This window comes from Alternaria hordeiaustralica (assembly GCF_023758085.1).
Source record: "Alternaria hordeiaustralica strain BMP 2776 chromosome Unknown scaffold_4, whole genome shotgun sequence".
Taxonomy (NCBI): domain Eukaryota; kingdom Fungi; phylum Ascomycota; class Dothideomycetes; order Pleosporales; family Pleosporaceae; genus Alternaria; species Alternaria hordeiaustralica.
In genome coordinates this window covers 1,075,805-1,099,299 of record NW_026056776.1, presented here as the reverse complement: position 1 = coordinate 1,099,299, position 23,495 = coordinate 1,075,805, and the positions used below count along the sequence as shown (strand labels likewise).

General features: G+C 53.2%; 7 protein-coding genes across 7 annotated transcripts; 3 read left to right on the top strand and 4 right to left on the bottom strand.

The window, feature by feature from the left end:
• Positions 1–1,922: 1,922 nt before the first annotated feature.
• J4E84_003145 (uncharacterized protein) lies at positions 1,923–2,964 on the top strand (the record flags this gene model as incomplete). Its single annotated transcript, XM_049385763.1, has 3 exons — positions 1,923–2,121; positions 2,177–2,859; positions 2,920–2,964. The coding sequence occupies 3 exons, from the start codon at positions 1,923–1,925 to the stop codon at positions 2,962–2,964; spliced, it is 927 nt and encodes a 308-aa protein (XP_049246640.1).
• A 788-nt stretch (positions 2,965–3,752) lies between these two features.
• J4E84_003144 (uncharacterized protein) lies at positions 3,753–6,883 on the bottom strand (the record flags this gene model as incomplete). The annotated part of the gene is made up of 3 exons (XM_049385762.1): positions 3,753–5,061; positions 5,110–6,584; positions 6,632–6,883. 3 exons carry the CDS (start codon positions 6,881–6,883, stop codon positions 3,753–3,755), a joined length of 3,036 nt encoding a protein of 1,011 aa, XP_049246639.1.
• A 508-nt stretch (positions 6,884–7,391) lies between these two features.
• On the bottom strand, positions 7,392–8,553 carry J4E84_003143 (uncharacterized protein; the record flags this gene model as incomplete). Its single annotated transcript, XM_049385761.1, has 3 exons — positions 7,392–7,628; positions 8,115–8,465; positions 8,521–8,553. The coding sequence occupies 3 exons, from the start codon at positions 8,551–8,553 to the stop codon at positions 7,392–7,394; spliced, it is 621 nt and encodes a 206-aa protein (XP_049246638.1).
• A 431-nt stretch (positions 8,554–8,984) lies between these two features.
• Positions 8,985–10,265, bottom strand: J4E84_003142 (uncharacterized protein; the record flags this gene model as incomplete). The annotated part of the gene is made up of 2 exons (XM_049385760.1): positions 8,985–9,456; positions 9,709–10,265. 2 exons carry the CDS (start codon positions 10,263–10,265, stop codon positions 8,985–8,987), a joined length of 1,029 nt encoding a protein of 342 aa, XP_049246637.1.
• Positions 10,266–12,766: 2,501 nt separating this feature from the next.
• On the bottom strand, positions 12,767–14,178 carry J4E84_003141 (uncharacterized protein; the record flags this gene model as incomplete). Its single annotated transcript, XM_049385759.1, has 2 exons — positions 12,767–13,290; positions 13,347–14,178. 2 exons carry the CDS (start codon positions 14,176–14,178, stop codon positions 12,767–12,769), a joined length of 1,356 nt encoding a protein of 451 aa, XP_049246636.1.
• A 1,206-nt stretch (positions 14,179–15,384) lies between these two features.
• On the top strand, positions 15,385–17,125 carry J4E84_003140 (uncharacterized protein; the record flags this gene model as incomplete). Its single annotated transcript, XM_049385758.1, has 4 exons — positions 15,385–15,609; positions 15,669–15,743; positions 15,794–16,804; positions 16,853–17,125. 4 exons carry the CDS (start codon positions 15,385–15,387, stop codon positions 17,123–17,125), a joined length of 1,584 nt encoding a protein of 527 aa, XP_049246635.1.
• Positions 17,126–18,025: 900 nt separating this feature from the next.
• On the top strand, positions 18,026–20,583 carry J4E84_003139 (uncharacterized protein; the record flags this gene model as incomplete). The annotated part of the gene is made up of 4 exons (XM_049385757.1): positions 18,026–18,743; positions 18,810–19,271; positions 19,320–19,889; positions 19,937–20,583. The coding sequence occupies 4 exons, from the start codon at positions 18,026–18,028 to the stop codon at positions 20,581–20,583; spliced, it is 2,397 nt and encodes a 798-aa protein (XP_049246634.1).
• Positions 20,584–23,495: the final 2,912 nt, after the last annotated feature.

Here is a 23,495-nt window from a genome sequence, read left to right as displayed (position 1 = left end):
GATTTCAAGGTTGCGAGTCGGACCGCGTCGTTTGGGTCAACGGCCGATTGTCGAGTGGGGTGAACGGCGGCGATCTTTGCTCTTTGCACGTGTACATGGTGGTGATCTTGGTAGTCGGGAAAGTAAGACGGTTACTTGGGAAGTGGGAAGTGGTATGACTGTGATGGAATGATGATGGTGGTTGTGGCTACTGCTTAGGCTCACGTGGCGCGCAAGCTTACCGCGGCCGGCCACCTGCCGTATCCGTATCCGATGCCATGGGCGAGCAATTCTGTTCACCATCAAGCAATATCACCTCCATACGCGCCATCATCACGGCTTGGCGTCCGCGTACGCCGTGTACTATATGTATCTTTGCCTGCCAAGCCCCTCAAGATATGCCTCACGACAGCATCTAGATGTTGGTTTTCGGCCTGGAGGCGCAACGAGAAACGCATTGGAGACTCGCCTCCCTTTCTTCATTGCCTCATTTCGAGTTAGCCACGCACTCACGATGACCCCACAGTTTCACAAGTGGACTGATCTCGCGAGTGCAAAGGAGCATGTGGGCGAACGCTTGATCGGTTTGATCACAAGCTGATACAGTAGCAGCGGTGTGCGACCTATCGCATCGACGACGACTTTCGCTCTTGGTTCGGCCACTTGGAAACCATGGATAAAATACACCAGGCTGCGCATCCCTGTCGCACGTCGTAAAGCAGAGCCTCGAATATGCCTGGAGGGCTTCGCCAAGCGACGTGTCCAGAAAGCGCGCTTTCTGCAAGCGTTTCAGCTCCTTCGGGGTAATTTGCTACTCAGTACCATCATGTGGCGAAGCCAGGTCGACGGCTTTTCGGCTGCCTTGCTTTGCAGTGCTTGGGGTTATTTTGGAGAAATCACACGATTCTTGGACTTGGCGCACGAGAATGTGGAGAAAGTTCTTGGACGAAGGATTGGAGTAGGTGGTTATGTCGACTAATTATTTCAGGGTTTCTTGCGCAATTAGGACAACGGTGCATCAGCATCATTCGGCACTGTACCGATGAACCTTCTTTTTGGCACAGATCTCGTGGCTTTGCTATCTGTCATCTCAGAGCACGTCCAACTTACCCGTCAGCATAGGGTCCAACATGGACCTTGCTCGCTTCCGACAGGCAGGACGGCTGTCAACGTCTCAGCATACCAAGCAAATGTCACAAGTCTTGACCCCTGTTTAGCCCCTCAATATCGTTCTGGGCGACTCCTTAACCACATACTCGACTTGGCACCTACCTGTAATGGAAATTTCCCGCTCCTTCCTCGCATGTCTTGTATACACTGGCCAAGAAACGGCGTTCTGGAGGTCTCTTGACGTATGACTTGGTCTTCTTGGCCTGCGCGTCTAGTTTGCGGAGGATTTTCGTTGCAAGGTAGAGACATGCGACCGGCCGGAATGAGTTTGAGCGAGGAGCGTTTTTGTACAGCATTGCTCATGGATTGTAGGTATATCTTGTGCTTAGCTCTGCATCTCAAGCCTTCTAGTTGACATTCTAGCCGCCTTTTCCGTTCTTCCATCTTGTTCGTTCTAATACGGTCCGTTTTTGCCGCCGAACTCCTCCTTGTACCTACTTTCTCTTTGGCTCAGCCTCCAGGTGTTCGGGCTTATTCGGGTCTTGTCCTTCTCTTGCCTTTCTTGTAATACGACTAGGTTGATCCTGTCTTGCTCTTATACTCCACATTCGTTCGTGTTGCACGGTCGACATCAGCATCCGCTACCAAGGCATCTTGCGCGTACTCTTGTCTAATCTCTTGTACTGAGGCATACACGATCTTGTCTTTTTGCTTAAGAACAACCCGTCCCGCAGTGTGTTTTGGAAACATCAGCAGCAGCCTTTCACATTCCTTCAGTGTTCTTTTTACAGCACCCTTCACTCTTTACAGTCCAGTCCAGTACATCGCTCATCATGCTTTTCTCCGCACTCCTCCTTGCGTCGACCGCATCCGCGACCTGCCTTCACGGCCTCTCCAAGTTCAAGCGCGCAGACACCGTTGAGGTTAACACCTTTGGTTATGGACCCATGAACGGACCCTTCAACTGGGCTTCGCTTGCTCCTGAGAACGAAGCATGCAAGTCCGGCACGAACCAGTCTCCCATCAACATTGGTACGTCTCTCTAGCCCTCAATTGCCCAAAGATCTTCTACTAATACCCTCACCAGATGCCACCATCACCGCCGCCTCAGGCCGCCCCGTCCTCGACATCCCCGACGCGGAAGTAATCTTCGAGAACCTCGGAACGACCATCGAAGTCGTCGTCAACGGCACAACCAGCTACGCGGGCACCAACTTCCGCCTCGTCCAATTCCACATGCACACCCCCTCGGAGCACCACATCAACGACGAATACTTCCCCTTGGAGATCCACATGGTGCACCAAGGCGTCGACGACGAAAGCCAACTCGCCGTCATCGCGCTCATGTTCGAGATCTCCTCGGGCGACTCCGCATCCATGATCCAATCGCTGTCCTCCTCGCTCGCCGACATCGCCACACCGGGCACCAAGACCACCATCTCTTCCGGCATCGACTTCACCGACGTTGTTGAGACGCTCAAGACCTCTGATATCCAGACGTACAGCGGTTCGCTTACCACCCCTCCTTGCGCCGAGGGCGTCACTTTCCTCATTGTCAAGGACCCTCTTCCTGTCTCTGTTGAGGACTTCAACGCTATCAAGAAGATCGTCAAGTTCAACTCCCGTTTCATTCAGAACACCCTTGGTGGTCAGAACATTTTGGAGATTGGTGCTGCTGCTGGTAACACTTCGATGCCTCCTGCTCAGAACGCTACGCCTCGTGCCACCAACGTTGAGATCAATGCTGATCTGGGCCTTCTTGATGCTAAGGTATGCTCTTCCCTCCCTGCCATGCTTTTGTCAGATCACATGTACTAATTCGTTGCCCAGGTTACTGTCGGTACTCCTATTCAAAGGCGTGTACGCAAGTACTAAATGTAATTTCCTTTCTCATTAGAAGATCGTGTTGCATGGTTGCGGAGTGAGTGGTGTTGTGGTGAGTCGTAGACAACTCAGATTTTCATTTCTTCTTTGATTATTTCGCATTTACACAGAGAGTGGTGGAGTGATACCAGCTTTCCTTTTCCTTTAGTCTACTAGATCATGATTCAGATAAGACTTATTACAGCAATGTAACAATATCTGCTGCCAGCTCTTCCTCTTCGCGATTCCTGCGCATTTGCTAAGCTACTTTCTTTGATCGATCGAACGATATCCGTATAAACAGTATCAGAGATGTCATTGATGTTGCTTTGTTGAATGTAGCTTGTAGTGACTGAATGACGGACGGCCGCGATGAACCCTGCAGCAAAAGTGAAACAGAGTCTACCCCGGGGGAAAATGAACACCTATCTAAACTTAACAACTTAGAAGGTCGCGTTGCATCATGATCTTACTAACTTTTATTTCAATACTCATCTAGACCGTAATGCAGTTGTTCAGTCTCTTCCTTTAATAAGATGTAAACATTCTAGTCTAGATTATTGGACGCGCGTTTCATTGCACGAGAAGTCAAGAAGACGGTATCGACGCATGCAAGGAAGAAGATGTTAAAATTGTAATCTGACTTTAAGCTATCCTGTTTTGCCAACTCCAGCAATGCAATGAACAAATCCAAAAGATCCCACTGCGCTCTGCCATGCGCAGATCCCACTCGCTGGGCAGTCTCGCGCAAACCCATACTACAGCTGCCTATCTTACACTGCAGACTACCGTCTACGTTCCTAATCGTAGCCAGGATCGCCACTAGGTGCCGGCGTCGCAGCATCCCAACCGCCAGGTGTGGGCGCCGCAATACCATATCCGCCACGCGACGTGTCACCAGGTGTAGGCGCAGCGTAGTTGCCTGGAGTAGGAGCATCCATGGGTGGGCCACCAGGCGTAGGCGCAGAGTAAGCACCGTAGCCACCTGGAGTAGGAGCAGCGTAAGCGCCAGGTGTTGGGGCGTTGTAAGCACCAGGCGTAGGAGCAGAGAGACCACCAGACTTTGAAGCGGTGTTTCCGGATGATCCACCCCAACCAGGTGTGCGGCCGCCAGAGTTGAAGCCACCGTACTGGGTACGGTTTCCATCATTGCCGCCGTAGGCTGTCGCTCCGCCATATGATGTGGCGCCTCCGTATGCAGTTGCGCCGCCATATGCAGTTCGGGAGCCATCGCCGCCTCCATAAGCAGTCCGTGATCCGTCTCCTCCGCCATACGCAGTGCGTCCGCCATCTCCACCCCAACCAGGCGTTCGACCTCCAGCAGCGGCACCACCTCCCCAACCGGGTGTGCGACCACCACCGCCGCCTCCCCAGCCAGGCGTACGGCCACCACCACCAGAGTTGCCCCAGCCGGGTGTACGTCCGCCAGCTGCACCGCCGTAGCTTGTCTGACCACCAGAGAAGCCTCCACGTGAGCGGTTGGGGAACTTGCCTCCCATTTCGACACTGGCGCCAGTGATGGGATCTTTGATAGTCAGGAGCTCCTTCTTCACCGAGACTTGCTTGTTCTTTGTGTGCAACTCGATACGGGCTTCGTCGTTCATGGTATCCTTGACAATACCCAACAGGCCCTTGTAGGCACCCTTTCGGATGACAACCGTTTTGCCAATGAGCTTGTCACGGCCAAAAGTGGCACGGGGTGGAGGCATAGCAGTCGCGTTGCCGTTCGGGCCTGCATTCAGGGCAGGGTTGATGCCACTAAGATCTGGGCCCTGTGCTTGAGCGCGACCACTCTTTGCTGCCATGGTAACAACGTTGTTGCTTCGAACCACGAAGATACCCTGGTTCTCGACGAGCTCGCGGTTCCGTACGAAAAGTGTGCCTCTGTGGATGTATAGAACCTTGCCTTGACGGCCTTCGCCTCCATACTCCTTGACGTCGTCCTCGTGTCGGATTTCGGATCCGTCGCGGTCGGTTGCTACAGCATGTTTGTTCCTCCCCACGATTTGCGAGACCTGTGTATGGAGGAGTGTGCGGACATCGCCTTGTTGATCGACAATTCGTAGGACTTCGCGATCGACACGAACGACGCAACCGATGGTTGAGGCACTGTAGAATGTTAGTTCGTTGTCAAGTCAACGGGAGGAGATAACTTACTCAATCTGTACAAAGTCGTAGAGATCAAAGTTGGAGTCAGCACCGACGTTTGCCGAATCAGCAGCGCGCTTCAGGTCTTTACTAAAGACTGTGATTTCCTGCTGAGTGGAGTCGCAAAGCAAGGTGATCTTATCATCCTTGATTCTAGTGACTAGACCAACTTCGTCGACATACTTGCTGCCACCGATGACCTTGACGTGATCACCGTCGCGGAACAATTTCCGTAGCGTCTTGACGGGTGCGTCGATTCTTCTGCCGCGAAGATCACCTTCGCTGACACGGAGCGTCAGGATGTCGCCTATGACAGTGACAGTTGTACCGCGGATACCCTTCTGTTCACCGGTGTAAATCTCGACGTTGTCTCCCGCAGCGAAGGCGGAGCCAGAGTCTGCGGCCTTCTGCGCGGCCTGGACAGCCAAAAGATCCATGGTCTCGGTACCATCCGCGTTTTGGATTGCGAAGAACTGCAATTCCTCCATCTTGGGGTTGACCTTTTCAGTGCTGACCCAGTTGACCTTGACTTCCTTGATCAGGAAGCCGTTCTGGTAATCCTCGCCCTTGTATGTGTATGCCCTTTGGTTGCCAGATCCTGTCATGCTGAGATGCTTCATGTGTCGCTTCTTCGCTTCGGCTTCGTTGAAAAGCTTCGCAGGTGGACGCTCGACCTGTCGACCGAAGAAGCCGCGCTTGCGCTTGTTGTCGGCGGCGGAGTTGATGTCCTCGTTCAGACCGTAGTCTAGACGTGGCACAAGTTGTACGACACAGTCAAGACCGTTAGTCGAGACCTCAACGACCTTTGCGAGATCGCCTTTGTATGTGGGGGGACGCAGCATGCGCACGAATTTGCCAACCTCCAACGGCGCACGCTTCTTCTTACGGAGCAGATCTGGACGCTCTTTTGGAGGAATCGAGAACTGACCAGAGCCCATGAAGACGTTCTGTATGCCCTCGATCAACTCCACCACAGCCTGCTTCGAGTCGGCCTCAACGTAGAGGAAACCAGACTGGGGTCCAGTAGGGCCTCGCTCAAAGGCCGAGTAGACCTGGACTGGCTGACCTGTGCGCATCTTCTCGTCGATACGCTTCTGAATAGACATTATGATCTCGCGCTCCTTTCCAGGACGGCACTTGCAACCCCAGATAGACGGATCGTCGACTGTGGGTAGGGCCAGGGGAACGGCACCGGCTCCACCGCGGCGAGTGCTCTGCATCTCACGCCGCCTGTACTTCTCGTCGAACTCCTTGGCGAGCTCCTCAACGTCCTTTTGTGCATTGACTTCGCGGCGCATGTCAAGTTCGCGGTGGTGGCGGTCGTCGAGATCGGCGCCCGTGGGCTCAAGGAGATCATCGGGGTGGACTTCATCAACACCCTCGTCGTCGCCCTCCTCCTCCTCTTCCTCATCCTCGTCGACTTCGGCTTCAACATCAATGAACATGTTGCGCTTGGCCTTCTTTCTTCGCTTGGCAGGTCGGGCCTAGGATAGTCAGTATTTAGACAGCGCGAATGAATGATGAGACCCACGACAACATCCTCGTCGTCCTCATCTTCTTCGTCATCTTCCTCGTCATCGTCATCGTCGAGATCTATGCCGCCGCCCTCTTCATCCTCGTCGTCATTGCCTGTCCTGTTTGGCGCATCGACTTCGTCCTCTTCGTCTTCGTCTACGGGCCTGCGCGAAGCCTTGGTGGTTGGCGCGACGTCATCCTCGTCGATTTCAGGCGCGGGGTTGAAGTCTTCTTCTTCCTCTTCGGGGTCGCTGCCGTAGGACGCCATGATTATCGATGCGTGTGGTGATAGAGGAGCGTGTCCTTGTTAAGAGCTGTCGCGAAGCTCGGGGGTGTGACCGCGGCAATCAAGCGGACGTGAGGGTGATGCTATCCGCTGATTAGTTTTGGACGGGCGGCGCGCAGTCGGAGAGGGAAAAGGAGGAAAGTAAGAGCAGACGGCGAGCGTCGAAGTTGACGGGTTATGTTTTAAACATGGGAACGTCGAACAAGGCCCATCCAAAGAAACCGCGCTAAGCCGGCGCGCCGCGAGGGTCCGTGCGCCTTTGATGGCCTCGACGCCACGCCTCCAGGGTGAAGCATGACCAACGCGTGGAGTTCACCTCTAAAGCAATACAGATTCAGTATAATTACGATGGTCTCTGGATGAAAGCTGCAAATTTACATGCTTTACACGCCCATCACGAGACACACCATCAAATAGGAGATCGCGACCTACTGCCCACAGAGGATCGCGTCAAGTCGACATCTTGGGTAGCAAGATCTATATCTCAATATCATAACCTTGCCTTCTGCTCCGTCTTATCCTCTTCTACTTCGCATACCCTTATCACAGCCCTTCCCCAAGCTTTCCGCTCCCTCACATCCTCCAGCGCTCTACTAACCGCCTCCAACCCCCAGTAATCCTCCTTGTATATGACAGGCCGAATCTTACCATCCTCAACCAACTTCATGAACCCGTCCCACACATCTTGAGTCCGTTGCGGATCTCTTCTCCCATCTTCTCCAAACCGCTATCGTGAGTCAGCACACGAAACGAACACGCAAAATCCCAAGTGCAGGACGACCACGAAAGGCATACTTACATAACCAAACACCGCAACTCCCTTGAGTAGAATCTTATTAACCTTCAGGTTCTCCATCTTTCCCCCTCTTGCCGCAAATCCCACAACGACCAACCTCCCCCGATATCTCAAACACCTAATCCCACTCTCCACAGCCCCAATCCCATCATACACGACATCCACCCCCTCCCCACCATTCCCCAACGCCTTAACCCTCGCTTCCCACCCCTCCTGTCCATAATTAACAACCTCGTCCGCCCCAACACTCTTCACAACCTCAGCCTTTTCCTCACTCCCCACAACAGCAACAACCCTCGCCCCAACCGCCTTGGCAATCTGCACAGCCATGACACCCAACCCGCCACTCGCACCAAGCACGAGAACAGTTTCCCCGGCTTTGAGTTGCGCAACTGAGATCAAAGCGCCGTAACTTACAGCACCGCTTGCGCCAACGGCGCAGGCTTCAGCGTTGGTCCATTGTGAGGGGACGCGGCGGATGGATGGCTCAGAGACGCATATTTGCTCTGCGTAGGTGCCTAGGCCGCCGCCGAAGACGCGGGTGCCGGGCGGGAAAGAAGAGGAAGGGGGGCTATGGGTTGTTATGCCGGCGTATTCTGTGCCTAGGATGAAGGGCGGTTGGACGTGTCTACGGTTGTTTTGGTGCAGGCCTTGGGCGTAGAGGAGGTCGACGTGTGTTACGGCTGCGTGGGTGATTTTGATGTGAATATCTTGCGACGATTTTGAGAATGGATTTGGGATGGTGGAAGGTTTGAGGTCTGTCACGTTCTGTAGATTGTCATGGTTAGGGAAGATGATGTAGATACTTAGATAGGTGGCTTACAGAGACGAATCTGTCGATGTGGATGGCCTTCATCGTTGCAGATCAACACATGGAACGTCAATTCCAATTTGGCGACGTATCCTTACACATTACAAGTTGAAGCATTGCAGTAAACAACGAGAGTAGTACATGCACCATATGCATGCCGGGAGATCGACGCGTCTACGGGTGTGGGGTACAACGAGTTGCCGAGGTTTGACTGGATGCGCGACTCTGATGAAGCGGCAGCAACAGAAACGAAGATTGTGAGACAATGAGCAGTTGTGATTAGAGGGGAGTATTCAGTGATCCGGTATTATACATGCACTCGATTCTCTTGCCTCGCTTGATACGCTAAAATCTGCCATACGCGGTTGCCATCCTCCACGAACAAATACAAATACAAAATAAGAAGCGCAGAAGCTCCCAGTGGAGCCCTCCCGCATCGCGAAACCATTTCCGCGTTTCTGTTTTTAGCCACGCATTCACGTACCCGGAGCTTGATCATCCACCTGCCCCAGCGCCATGGACGCCTCATCGCGGGCCTTCTGACGCCGCATGTGCCATTTCTCAACGTCTGACATAGGTTTCTTGGCCTCGAACGACTTCCGACCCTTTTGCGCCGCCATGTGAGCTTTCGTCCAGATAGCCGCTATAGCGATGAGGGTGACGAGACCCAAAGCGGTCCAGTATACAATGTGGAACTCCTTCAACAGGTGCTGTCCCCCCGTCGCCGCCGGCGCCTTCTGTTGTAGAAGCGTGCTCGGTTCGGGATGAGATGCTGCCGTCATGGGGATTTGCTGTGGTCTGATGACGGGTCCGAGAAGAAGGTTTGAGATCGGGGCTTGTCGACCGAGGATGCTGAGGAGCTCTGTCATGGATATGTTGAGGCCGCTGCTCAGTGCGTCGAGCACAAGCATCTTGTCGAGTTCAGGGTCCTGAGACATACTGCCGTCGCTGAGTGACTGCACCTGTTAGCGCGTGTTTGTAATGAGCTGTCATAAGCTTGCCTTATCAGGTGGTGTCTACGCAATCGATCATGCGTGAGCATACAGTTGTCAGATTGGCTACTCGGGGAGACTAAACAGAGCTTGGAAAGATACGACAAGGGAGGAGCCACCTCGGTGTCAGACCACTTGCTTGTCGTGACGGAAGGAACCAGCGCGATCGGTGAGATCGATTGTTAATGAATGGGGAAAGAGCTACCACATCGGCCATCCAGTACCAGACAACATGCTGGCATTGAGGACATTATTGTTCAACAAGCCTTCTGAGGGTAGATAGTCCATCAGATCTTCGAAGCCCAGACTGTCGATATCGAAATTCCACGTGGTCGGATCGGCGAATGTTGGTTGAACCTCAGAATCTAGAGGCAGCTGTTGAGTCGCACGGTCAGTGTCCGGCATGGGAATACCAGCCGTATTGCCGGGAATATAGGGACAGGTTTGGGTGGTTGCTGTGTCCACTGATAGTGTGGACCTTTGGCTTGATCCATCTCTGAGCTTCTCATACTCTGCCATAAGCGACATGAGCAGACGCACGCCGTGCACTGCAACACTTGACGTGTGAAACAGTTGCAAGCACCTGATGGCTCGCGTGACATGTAGATGGCACTCTTGTGCCTCCGCGTCTGCTTCAGCACGATGAAAGAGCTCCAGAATGAGGCAAATACCTGCGGTGATGATGAAAGCTTGTTCAACCCACCACTGCGGCTCTTGCGCATCTCGAGTGGTGTACAAGCTGATGAGACTCTGCGCTGCGCTCATACAAGCCCACCGGCTGTATGTGTAGCGGACGTCCTTGAAGCTCTTGCTCAAGAAGTTTTGATGGACTGATGATACGTGGCAGAATTAGTATAGATCTTTGCACAACCTATGATGGTGAATACTCACTCATAATGATCTTATGATGCGTCGATGCGTGGTGCAGCCGCTTCGCCCAAACGACCCATTGTGGCCAACTGGGATCGTGCGGAACCCGAGGAAGAAGATATTTTGGCAGCTTCTCCGTACACAAAGTACGCATTTCGCCATCAAATCTGAGGATTGTGGCATATTTGATAGCGTCGTCTTTGTCCTCGAGTTCCACCATAGCGTTGTGAACGTCGAGAAGTAACGCAGCGCAGTCAAAGGTCCACTTGGCGACACCTACGATTGTTGGAATTTCTGTGTCGGCGACAGGCGTCATGGTTTCTTCGTCTAATTCGCGTGGCCTTGTGCTCGTGAAATGCCGCCATTGGAGTGTCAACGTGTAAGAGGCGGATGAAGTACAACACAGCCTAAAGAATAGATGAGTGAATTGTTCATCAATCGCCTGAACCGCGCTGTAGACGTACCACTCCTGACATACAGTCCCATACCAGACCCTGCGGCCAATTTCACGCTCGATAAATGCTTCTTTCTGTCTTGAGTCCAGTTCACTTATCCTATCGTCGTCTGGATGGGGCCCAAGTCTGCTCGATCAGTTACGAGAGTCCGTATCTCAGGAATCTATGCCACCTACTTGTGCAAGCCAAGCCCTTTCGCAATGACTACCCCCACACTACGGAGAGCGATCCATTGATTACTTGAGCCAGCTAGATGTTCATACGCGTGCATGATATGAATTGTCTGTACCGAGTGAATACTGTATTGCGATGTATAATTCCCAAGGTTCAGGCATGAGATCGATGCTCCCCCCCATACGCGTGCCAGCTGGACTTTGTCGTCAACCGAGAAGCCCCAGGACGTCGAAGCTATTTCTGAAGAGCCAATGATACTGGATGAAAGAATTGCGACTACAAGATTGGAATTAGTAACTTTAGTATCGACCGAGAAGATTGAGTCTGGTCACCGTAACCTTCGCATTGATGGCATATCAAGTAAGGTAGGCCTGCATCATTCGAAATGGAGGTAAACTTACACAAGAGGGCTACCCATGTCCAGTCAAGGTCTTGAAGAGCAAGCTCACACGACTGACCATACGCTTGAAGCAGCTTCTTTCGAAAGCTTGGCCCATGGTAGATGCCGCCGTGCCAGTACATCATGTACTGTTCGTAGTACTCCACAATAAGCATTAACTTTTCTCTCGGCGGCAGAATTGACTGCAGGTACTGTGTCTCCACTATCCTCGCTGCAGCCGAGTAGCAGCTCGCAATAGAGGTCGACCCGTTCGGTCTATCTCGTGGCGATTGTTTCGACCGGGCGTAAGAGAAGCTTTTGTCGAAACGGCTTTGATTGGCGTCTGCATCTTTCTCTTCCAATATAGCGCTAATCGTCATGTCGGGTAAACCGGTTCGCCAGACTGCTTCCTCATGCGGCTCGTTCCGACCCGATTGAGACCCTGCCGTTTGTGGATGGATTGGGGGTAGCGCGACCTGAGCATTTGCATCGGGAGACGGGCCAGATGTAGATGTGTCGCTTGAACCGGCTGCCGAAAGCTTCCGGGGATATTTGCGATGAACATTTGGGTTGTATCCGTTCACCCATTTGGTCGTGCAAAGATGACCTTCATTGTTCTGCACGCATCTTGTGCAAGGGGCCTTTCGATCGCATTTCTGCCGTCTCTGAGAGCACCGCGTACAGGTTTGGCGCTGCTTGGGCATGATAGGCTGCTCAGTAATCTGTATGTGATAGGCCTATGCAGTCGTACAACACCCTTGGCTTCGTCTTTTGCTTGTTTGGTGGCACTTGTTTGTACGACTACCTAGGTACGAAGGAACGAGTCTCAAGGTCGACGGGTGTTTTTAAGCGAATACAGATCAAAGTGAGTAGCGTGCAGTGCGTACAACGGCGGAAGGTCATGAAAGCTGATGTACGAGGCCATGTGCGAATCGTACAAACCTTCGTACAACGAACAGTCCGTGCTTCCTCAGACTAGACGCTCAGACCACGCTTCAGTGTGGGTAGGCTGATGATTAACGTTTGCCCAGAACCTTGGACGCGTCGACATGGTTGATATGTGTAGTGACAGAGTGTAGGAAGCTGCGACACTGCTGGGTGCTATCATGAATCGACGGTCCGTGCACACAACCCACGGACTCAGTTCGGAGTTAAGGATTTCTCACGCATACACGTGGAACACGAAGTGAGTTTCAAAAGGCACGAGGGCACAACAGAGCTTGTATCGTACATCGCTGCTTACAAGCTGTTGAATCTTTACACGCAACGATATTCAAGATCGTCTAGATTTCTACTTAGAATATTCTTCAAGATAACTACGCATTCGTAATGAAGCACATCCGTCATCCCGTAGTGTGGGCAAAGCTTGATTCTGATTACGCATGCAACTAAACTAGTGCAAGCACCTTCCATCCTGCAATATACATTCTCGTCAGTATATACATGCTTGCTCCCGCCATCATCATGACACCAGAGAAGACGTTCAGCCCCCAGTACTTTCCATTGTTTTGGACGACGATAGCTCCTGCAATTGGATTACCGATCAAACCCGCAATTGAGATGCAGGCGAAGACAACACCAACACGGATCCCAATCTGTTCGACCTTGGAAATATAAGCGATCTGGGCAGGCAACAGTGACACGAAAGCACCGGAAGCGAATCCGTAGAGGCCGGCGAATGTAATGAATGCCGCGTTACTTGATGCGGGGATAGCCAGGGCAAGGACCAGAATGCCAGCTACGAGGCACCAGAGTGACTGCATATTGAACTTGCCAACCTTGTCCGCGAGGGCACCGGGAATGATGCGACCGAAGATACTAGCGGCGTTGAGAATAGCTAGAAGATATCCAGCCAAGGTAGTTGACATTCCAGCGGCCATCGCTTGAACTTCGATAAAGTTGATGGGTATAACTAAGTCTGGGATTAGTACGCGTCTTATCGGCAGCTCGTACAGGGGGGTAACTTACACAGTCCCATGAAGAACAAAAATGACGCAATCGTCAGTAAGACGAAGCGAATATCACCAAAAGGCTCCACAAACACCTTGAACTCGAACGTTCTGGGTTGTGGCGGTAGGCGAGATTTGACAGTGAGGAAAGCGATAGTCATCATGCCGAGGATGAGGAAGCCAAATGTTCTCATTGTCCAGCCATAGCCGATTTCGGGGATGAGGTGTGTTGCCATGATAGGAAAGATGATGCCGCCTAATCCACTGCCAGCTGCCATGACCCCGTATGCCAGGCCTCTCTTCTTCAGAAACCATGTAGGAATGGTGCTCGTTCCTGCCTGAAAGATACAGTTCAGACCTAGAGGGCTGCAGATTCCTTGGGCGAGGATAAATTGCCAGTACTCGGTGCATAGGCTGGTCATCATTAGACCAAGCACGTGGAACAAAGTACCGAACAATAATATGTACTTGGGGCCGTAGTTGTCGTAGAGGAAACCGACGATAGGTCCAGGCGCAAACATGACGAAGATCTCGAGGGAAGCGATCCAGGCGACGGTAGACGGCGAGTACGCGCTGAGCTGATTCCGCTGGTAGTAACTTTGGAACACTCCGACGCAGTTTAGCCATCCAAATGAGCAGAAGAGACAGCAAAAGCCTCCGAGGAGACACAGATAGGCGTCTCTTCCGCCATCAGGAAATTGACTAGGATGGAATGGGCTCACGACCGCTGTAGGCTCGGTCGTATCGAGTTGCTTTTCGTCGACCGGTGCTGGCGGTTGTTCGACATCGGATTGGGGAAGTCGTGACTTTTCCTCGTGCAAAGACGCCACTGAGCTTGTGGTTTGTGACATGATATTAGGCGGTAGTGATAGGGCTAAAAGTTGAGAGTGAAGGAGTTGATGAAAGGAAAGCTGGGCTAGGCCATGATTAAGTAGTGAATGCTTGAGGTTGACATGGAGAGGCGTAGCGGCGCCTCGCTCCTTTACCATGGAATCCGTATGATCCGCATATTCGAGATCAAGCTATTATTGGGGTAGGTTTGCATGTAGGCCTGCACGCCTGTTCGCGCTCGGCCTCGCCTTTGACGCAGACCGACGTGCCGAGCCAATGGCGAGATATCTCACAACATTCGCATTACCACAACAGCGAAGGCAGCAGCGGGACGGGAGTCAGTGACCCACATTTCAGACGGTCAATTCGGTCTTTCGAAGAGATTTGCTGGCGAGTGCGGTGTTGGAAGGATCTCGCTCTTACGCGCGCGCGGGAGACGCGTAGGAGATGTCGGAGATGATGGCATCTCCGACCCGCGTCCGACATGGGACCATCAAACTGAAGATGCATCCTATATGTGCGTGCGGCCACCCAAACATGAATTCTCACGATGGGTACGTGTGGATCATCCTTCTGCGCTCAAATCAGCAATCGCTTCCATGCGTTGGCGCCCTGACAAGATGCGCATGGCATTGATGACGCATAGCTTGCGAGTGACTGCAGCTGTTGATCGACGAGTGTGAATATAGCAAGATAGCGAGTAAGCCACTTCTCGTGGTGAAGTCTGTCGAGAGTCGTTGGGTCGAGGCAGCGATGGAGGTGAAATCTGGAGGTGCAGGACAGGTTCGCTTGATCGGGCAACGACGCACAGACTTGGTTCCTTCGCATTTTGCCTTCCGAATCAGTGTGGTCCTCACTAGCACTCTTGCTTGAACGCGCACAACGACCAACCCACGCCCAAGCCCCGACTACCCTGAATCCATCCCGATCATCTGCTGGGGAGCTTCGCATAATATATTCGGCCATCTACACCCGCGCATCGCCATCTCATCGCCCGCCTATTCCTGCATCTCCACCGGATTCCATCCCATTTCAGTGCACACGGCCCGGTACGCGCAACTAGCCCGAGGATAGCTTTTTACTATGCTAACGTCGACTTGCTGTCTTAGCATCTAGGCGCCTGTCCTCTGCTTCGCGTATCTCATCCCCCACCACACTCCGCGCAAACTCGACGCAATTCGCCCTCCATCCCGCCGCATAACCTCGCCGTCACCCGCACATTGAAAATGGCATCCACCGAGTCATCCGGCCCCGTCAACGGCAACTACGCGCCGCAGCAGTACGAGAACAGCTACTCCACCGGCGCCTCCAACTTCACACCCTCGCAGCAGCCCACGCCCAGCCAGCCCGCACAGCAAGCCGCCGCCTCAGAGATCCCCAAGGACGAGGTCGGCTGGTACTTTGTCGAGCAGTACTACACCACCCTGAGCAAGAGCCCGGACCGACTCTACGTAAGTCGCAACTGCGGGAAGGCTTTTCTTGGTGACCACGCGACTGACCCAATTTGCAGCTTTTCTACAACAAGCGCTCCCAGTATGTTTCCGGTGTCGAAGAGGACAAGGTCAACGTCTGCCTAGGCCAGAAGGTACGTGAAGAATGCCCAATTGCAGTCGATGCATGCTAACCCGCGTCTAGGCCATCAACGAGCGCATCAAGGAGCTTGAGTTCAAGGACACCAAGGTCCGCGTTACCAACGTCGACTCGCAGGGCTCCGATGCCAACATCGTCATCCAAGTCATCGGTGAGATCTCCAACCAAGGCCAGCCCCACAAGCGCTTCGTGCAGACTTTCGTCCTCGCCGAGCAGACCAACGGTTACTTCGTCCTCAACGACATCTTCCGCTACCTTGCCGACGAGCCCGAGGAGGACGAGGACCAGCAAGAGCAGGCCGCGCCCCCCAACGGTGTCACCGAGCCCGCTCCCACCGCTGCCGTCCCCGAGAATGCCGACCTCAACCAGAGCGACGAGATCGCGACCAGCGAGGAGGACCTGAACAAGGTGGACAACAAGCTACACCAGGCTGCGCAAGAGGAGCCGTCTGTCGAGGAGGTCGCGCCTGCTGCCCCGGCTCAACAGGTTCCAGAGGAGATTGAGCAGCCCGCTGCTGAGGAGGCACCTGCCGCTGTCGAGGAGAAGGTCGCAGAGCCAACCCCCGCCGCTGAGGAGACCGCCGAGCCTGAGAAGCCTGCCGCTGCCGCACCGGCCCCCGCCCAAAAGGCCGCCCCCGTTGCCATGCCCTCTGGTCCCCCCAAGCCTGCCGCTCCCCGAACTTGGGCCAGCCTCGCCGCCTCTGCACACAAGGTCGCCACTCCCGTCGTCAACGCCCCCGCCGCTCAGCAAGCTCCTTCGCAGCCCAAGGCCGCTGCCGCCGCTCCTGCTCAAGCCGCTGCCGCCGCCCCCAGCCAGACCTCAGCACCTGCTCGTGACCAATCCCCCGCGACAAGCCAGGGCGAGGCTGCTGGCTGGCAAACAGCCACTGGACACAAGAAGGAGCAGTCCCGCGCACAGAACGCAGGACCTGCCGCCGACCCCGACCAGAAGCGCGCTTACATCAAGAACGTCTACAGCCAAGTCGACGACGCTGCTCTGAAGACTGCCCTGACCAAGTACGGCGAGATCGAGTACCTTGACATCAGCCGTGGCAAGGTAAGTAAATGTGCTTCACCACATGGTACCTCAACTAACACCCTGCAGAACTGTGCTTTCGTCGACTTCAAGACACCCGCTGGCTTCCAAGCTGCCGTCGCAGCCAACCCCCACACGATCAACGGCATTGAGATCAAGGTCGAGGAACGCCGCCAGAACCCCGGCCAGTTCAACAGGGGAGGAGGATTCCCTCGTGGCGGTGCTCCTCGCGGCGGCCGTGGCGGTATGGGTGGTCAAGCACCCCGTGGCAACTTCCAACCTCGGGGACGCGGTGGACCCATGCGTGGCGGTCGCGGCGGTGCTGCTCCTCAGGAATCATAGGAGGCTTCACGCGCTGCTTACTCCCTCGTTCCTTTTGCCATTCTTCTTCTATCTCTTGTTGAGTCGGTTTGACTCGATGGCCTCACGACTGACGGCTTTAGCCATGTACTGTACCGACCCCCTTTCAGCGCTTGTATAAAAGTCATTTCATTTCGAGGAAAAGTCTGGGCGTACGCGTTCGTCTTAGGGCTCTGAGCCCTTGCATAGCGAGTGGTTTCGTTTCTGCATGTTTCCTTTCTGTATCCGTGTATATCCGTTCAGCCGTTTTCGAACATATTCCCTTCTTCGCGGTCGCATTCTTCGTCAAGTAATGTTTAGGGAAGGCTATCTGGGGGTTCCTGGGTACGGGCTAGGGATGTCATAGCATCTGGTGTAATGGGTGTACAGCATAGCTTCGGCGACAACAGGATCGGACGGGGAAGGGCAGTCAAATCGTGAGATGATCTGGTACGAATACAATAAATGATATACGCTCCAACACGGTGTAGATGTACTAGAGTGAGGTTGTCTGGTGATTGCTGATAACGTCACCTGATAGGTCTAGTGCGACGCAAGATGTGCCTAGTGCTGCGCTGACCGTTGATTCGAAGACGCGCAATCACCTGCATCAGCAACAGCCCATAAGCTTCAAGCCGCGCCAACCTACGTTTCGTGCATACGAAAGACTCGTACCCTGATACCCTGATAATCCAGCTACTGCTCTTCCTCACACTCCACTTAATTAACGCTGGCGCATTATCACGAGGCTAAGGTCGCAGTAGATCGCGCGGGGCTAAGCGGGGCCGTCGCGCGACGTGCATCACATCACCACTCGGTATCTACTGAAGCTGACCAAGACTCTCGCTTTCAACCCGCTGTACTCACCTACTCTGCAACATATGCCCCAGGAGCTCTGCAAACATGCGACCGCTACCGGGCGGCGACGCCCTGCCTCCCACTGTTCGGCCGCGATCTCGTAAATCAAGCGTCGATCATCCTACCGCCCCTTCGAGCAATGTCCCCACTACCTTCGTCATGAAGCGCGTCGGGGATTTGGAGCACACCATGGCTCCTCCTCACAGCGCGACTGCTCCAGCAAAGCAGCAGGACAGTACATTCGGAGTACAGAGTCTTGCAGATACTTTGGAGGCTGCTTTCGGCCCAGAAGGTACAGATCCAGAAAAGGCTAGTAAGACGCAGCATCATGGGGCAAAGAGTTCAAGATCCGAGTCGCATAGCTCTTCGACAGATTCAGCCACACCGCCAGACAGATCCAGGATAACTTCGGTACGGAAACTGAGGAGAAACTATACGAAAAATGACTCGATTACACACTTTAAACTTCCCGCCGCCAGCGTCGACGTTCCTTCCCCACTCCCCACGTCCGCTATGGGGAGCACGCCGAGGTCTGCTTCGATCGCGTCGCTCAAGCTGTCCGATGAGGAGTTTGCCATGGATGATGCTGCGAGCCAGGCCGTTGTTTCGAGTGGAGAGGAGGAAGAGCAGGTAGAGATGCAGCAGGACATGGCGAGCTTTCCACAGCTGGTCATGCCTGAGATGCAGATGCCAACTAGGAGGCCATTCACAACCAGAGGCAAGGCTATGGGAAAGCTGAGAGTTATGGTGGCGGGCGAGACAGGTGCGTCATAGTCGCGACATGCGATATCATTGCGTAGAAAGCGCTATACTGACAAGCACTATGCAGGTGTCGGCAAATCGTCCCTCATTCGGTCCATCGTTCAGGCCTGCGAAGACATCGTACACGTAGATCCTCTATCGCCCTCCCAGCCGAGCGCGCCTTCACGCCCAACGAAGTCGAAATTCCGCACAAAGAAAGCCGAGCATGCGGTCACAACCCGGGTGACTGAGATACATGCGAGCACGAAGCCTTACCCTCATTGGTGGACTGATACCGAAGAGAGCGGCATTCTGCGAAGAAGAAAGAGCAGTATGGATACTGTCTTGGAGAGAAACATATGTTTCGTAGACACGCCTGGGTACTCACAAGGCTCTTCGGAGAAGGATATGAGCATGGTGATAGACTATGTCGAGTCGCTGTTATACCAGACCTCATCAGTAACAACATTAGAAGACAATGATGTGCTTGGGGTCGTCAGTGGTAGTGGGGGCGTCCTAGTGGACGTCGTCATATACTTGCTCCCACCAAGTAAGCCAAACCATCGTTCGTACTTTCATTCTTACTGACTTCACCCAGATCGAGACATCACGAAAGATGTTGAGTACATGCAAAGGCTATCGCACTTTACCAACGTCGTGCCTGTAATTGCCAAATCAGACACACTTTTGGCGCAAGAAGTGGTAGCTCTAAAGACGTCCATACTCGCACGGCTTCAAACCACTGCTCTTAGACCCTTCTTCTTCGGAAAGGCCATGGACGATGCCTTACTTGCCGTACAGGGCCTTCCGGTCGCTAGGACTTCGGGATCAGGAGCGCCAAGTGAGGCAGCTGAATACCCCTTCACTACACCAACCTATCCTTACGCCGTCTCCTCGACGTCTGGTCCAGACCACGATAACATGGATGCGTCCTTGCTCATGTCGCCCGACTACGTGCAGCCTCTTCTTCCCTCTGAACTCGCTCCACTAGTCAACCAGGTATTCGATCCTGACTCCATTGCGTGGCTTCGGTATTCAGCAGCGAAGAAGTTCTTAGCATGGCGGCGCAGGATTAAGCTACCAGGCGACTCTGTAATGCTACAGAGTCTAGCTCAACCACGTAGTCCGACAACGGCTTCAGTCGGACTGAACGGAGCCCACCTGAATTGTAAGATCATCTCCCTGCCACATTGTGCAAGCTAACCTCTTTATCAGCATCCGCAGCATCCTCAGTATTCTCCGCTGCATCGCCATCGGGTGTCCTGGTACCCGGATCAGGATCACCATTCTACCCATCGAACCTACAATCCCCTCTCCTCGCCTCCTCTCCCTCCCTAGCCAACTCCGAGTCTCTCGAGCCCCTTGGCAACTTTTCACTGGCAAGATACAACAACACTGCGCAAGGCGAGCAGCGCCTCAACGAAGTACGGATAGCAAGATGGGCAACAGATCTGCAGCGCAGCCGACGAAACGAAAAAGAACGATTCGAGGAACTCCAGAGCAACGACAGGGCTAAATGGCTGCTCGAGCGCGTCGGCGAGGAGGTATCGAAGGGCACGATCGTCGCATCGCCTGGCGAGTTACCGAGAGCTGAATGGGCGGTAGTCAGACGCAACAGCGACGAGAAGAAGACTGTTAAGGTCAGTCAACGCTATGCCAAAGCTGTTGGGCTAGACTCGCGAGATCCGCTTGGCCTGTGCAATTTCGGCGACGAATTAAGGCGACAGAGCTTCGTTCTCGTGAAGGTGCTAGGCGGCATGAGCGTGTTGGGTGCTGTCGTCGTGGCTGTCGTTAGGGCGTGCGGCATTGAGACTGGGCTGCCTCAGCTCGGCTGGTGGGAGTGGATTACCAACTCGGAGTGATTGGCCTTTGTTGCTCGCTGCACGTATGTCTCTCCATGAGCTTTACATCATGTATGCTGTGATACCTTATAGACACTCTTCTACATTGTAGCTTGACGGGACATCTCGAGTCTAGGGAATAGAATCTTACTCTACAAGGAATGTGTACTCGAGTTTGATATCGGTGACATTGTCGCAGCGATGGTAGAGTGTGTTATCAATACGCCGGCTTGATCATGTGGGTCATGATGTGATGCTTCACTATTGCAATTGGGGATGCGTACACTTAGCTCAGAAGTATAAATTGGGTCATTCGCTACGGGTTGGGTAGATTGGTCGGGGATAGCATGCCACACTCCAGACTGACACGGGCTGCTGATAGTTCATCATAGAACGGAGTGCCTTAATTCTATCCGTCGACTAAGCGAAGACATCTTCATGGGTAACGTGGCAAGGCATGGCGAATCAGCTAGTGTTGGGTGTATAATCAATACTTCTAGAGAGCGTTGGGGGTGACGCCTGTCGAATTCATTGACTGGCGGCGTCTCAGTGAAGAAGCAAGTGTGGGTGCTGAGTAGCGGCACGAATCTGTACAGCATGCACGTTGTACCAAGTCGACGATGTGCATCAACTATCCAACGCCCAGTAGAGCTCCGTGGTCTAGTAAGCATGAATGGTCCGTGAGCCCTTAATGGGTTGGCGCTTCAGCGAGTGCAAAGTAGACCTGGCTCGTTGCTAGAATGCCTATTGAGGTGTGCAGATGCACCTGGACCGTTGGGACTCGGTCATATCATCTCCATCCAATAGCCACACATTTTGCCCTTTCTTGGATAATGTAAGTTGATCTGGTGCCCCCCGCTCGATCGCAGCGTGCCTTCGATGCTGCAGCTCCGCCACCGGATGGGTGTGAAAGAAGTATGGAGCGGGGCGCTGTTCTGCAGTGCATCGTGCCGGAAAGAGAAAGAGCTATTCATTAGATACATGACGTGATATCATACGTGTATTTGTTGAGTGCTGTGGCGGGGAGCGAGAGACGGAGATGGGCACTGCGTACTGCCTTGCCATCCGGATTCTGCGTAGGGGGTGTATGGAACCCTGTCAGTATAAGCATACTACCGCCTATCGCGTCCCGCTAGTAAGGTCATGACATTTTCCGCTTGTCACGATTATCGGGGCTGGATCGTGGGAATTGATCTGAGCTCCCGCGAAAGGGTGTGATAGGCCAAATGAGGGTGTTGGGACGCAGATGTGAGTCTGACGGGGGCATGGGCCTTTGATGCAATTCGAGCGTCTGGGTGTGCTATGGGACTCAGAGATCTCCTGTGCGCGGATCGGAGATGGTTGTTCTGCGGCGTTCACTCACGTTTGTCTCCACGTGGTCTATTTTGACCTGCACATCCACGAGATTAAGTTGCAGCAAACTTTATACACATTGCAGAGGGCATTAGCAGGCATTTTATCCGGTCGTGTTATATCTGGGGGTGGCTGTTCTATTGTTCTTGTATTAGGGTTGAGAGCTGGTCATGTTTGGGCTCAGATATGCGGCATCTCAACACTTCAAGAGAAGTGACCGCAACGTGACGGCTCTTCAAGTTTTCAAGCTATGCGTTGAATGACTTGTCGTCTGAATCTTACATTGCTGATCAGTCACGTCACCTTAGCATGAATCTGAATGTCATCACTAGCAGAGTACATACAGTATTTGGTACCTAGGTAAGAGCAGCCCCACTCACCAAAATCGACATCTCACGCAGAGCCCCTTCGCAGTGTATTATGGAACGTCCTATTGATTAACTCTTGGTTACAGTAATTGATCAATGAGATTATGAGCACAGCATCACATTGTGTGTGCTAACCGCTGCCGTTGAGCATTCGGCACTGAAAAGTGCTGTCTTGGACATGCCGAGCGATGATTGCCTTCTAGATGGTGATCATGACGCTGACGTGGCGAAATCTTCATTATTGCCGTCGCCATACTGTAGTTGAGTATATGGAACGGTTCCTAGTACAATGAACACAAATACTGCCTACGATATAGGAAACAATGTCGAGCCAGAGCCCTGTTGAACGTCAAGGTTATATTCATCCGCCGCACATTGTTAAGAGCAATGCATAGGCGGTGCAACATGAGATACTAACAGCGATCATTATGGTGGGTGCTATGATACCGGTGGTAGTAGTCGCAGACAGTATCTGTACGGATGCTCGTAACCGCAAATCCTTCAGTGGCTCGGTAACAGGGATTCATGACCCTCCTGCCTATCCAAGGAAGCCTGATTTCATGTAGCGCCATATTCTTGCAGTAAGCTGAACTATTTGGAATCACTACACCGTCAAAGTAATCACAGTCCCTAGGTTCCACGTGATGCGGCTCCGCCCATCCAGTGAAGCTCGATTGCCAGGGGTCGGCGGCAGATGATGACGCCAGCGGGCCGCGGGAATCTATCCGTAAAAGCAAGACCCACGGAGGTGGGTTTGACTTCGTGTCAGCTTCACAGTAGCGCGTGTTTTCAGTTGCTCGATGTCAGAAGGTTGTGGAAGGACGCACGCATCGTGGTGTATGCCAAGGATGGAAACCCGACAGCATGGCAAGGTGCGCCATCTTGGGGATTTGGCTTAAAAGCCGCGTAAGATATTGGTGTGGATGACCCAAAAGTAGGAACTAGGCGCTGGAAAAATGAGGCCAGTACAGGGAGCACACCGATCGTGTGGTGTAAGAAGGCAACCGAGTGATGGAAGACAAGGAAGAGTGCCGAAATTATGCAACACAAACATTTCGGCTGAATGCCCAGGTATGGCGCTTGTCTGAATATCTCGTAATGCCGTCATGCCGTGAAGGCACATGAACCCGATTGTGATAGGCTCGCAAAACCCAGGGGACGAGACAAGCGCATGGCGACTATGGTTACTCATAAACGGTGGAGCTCTCCCAC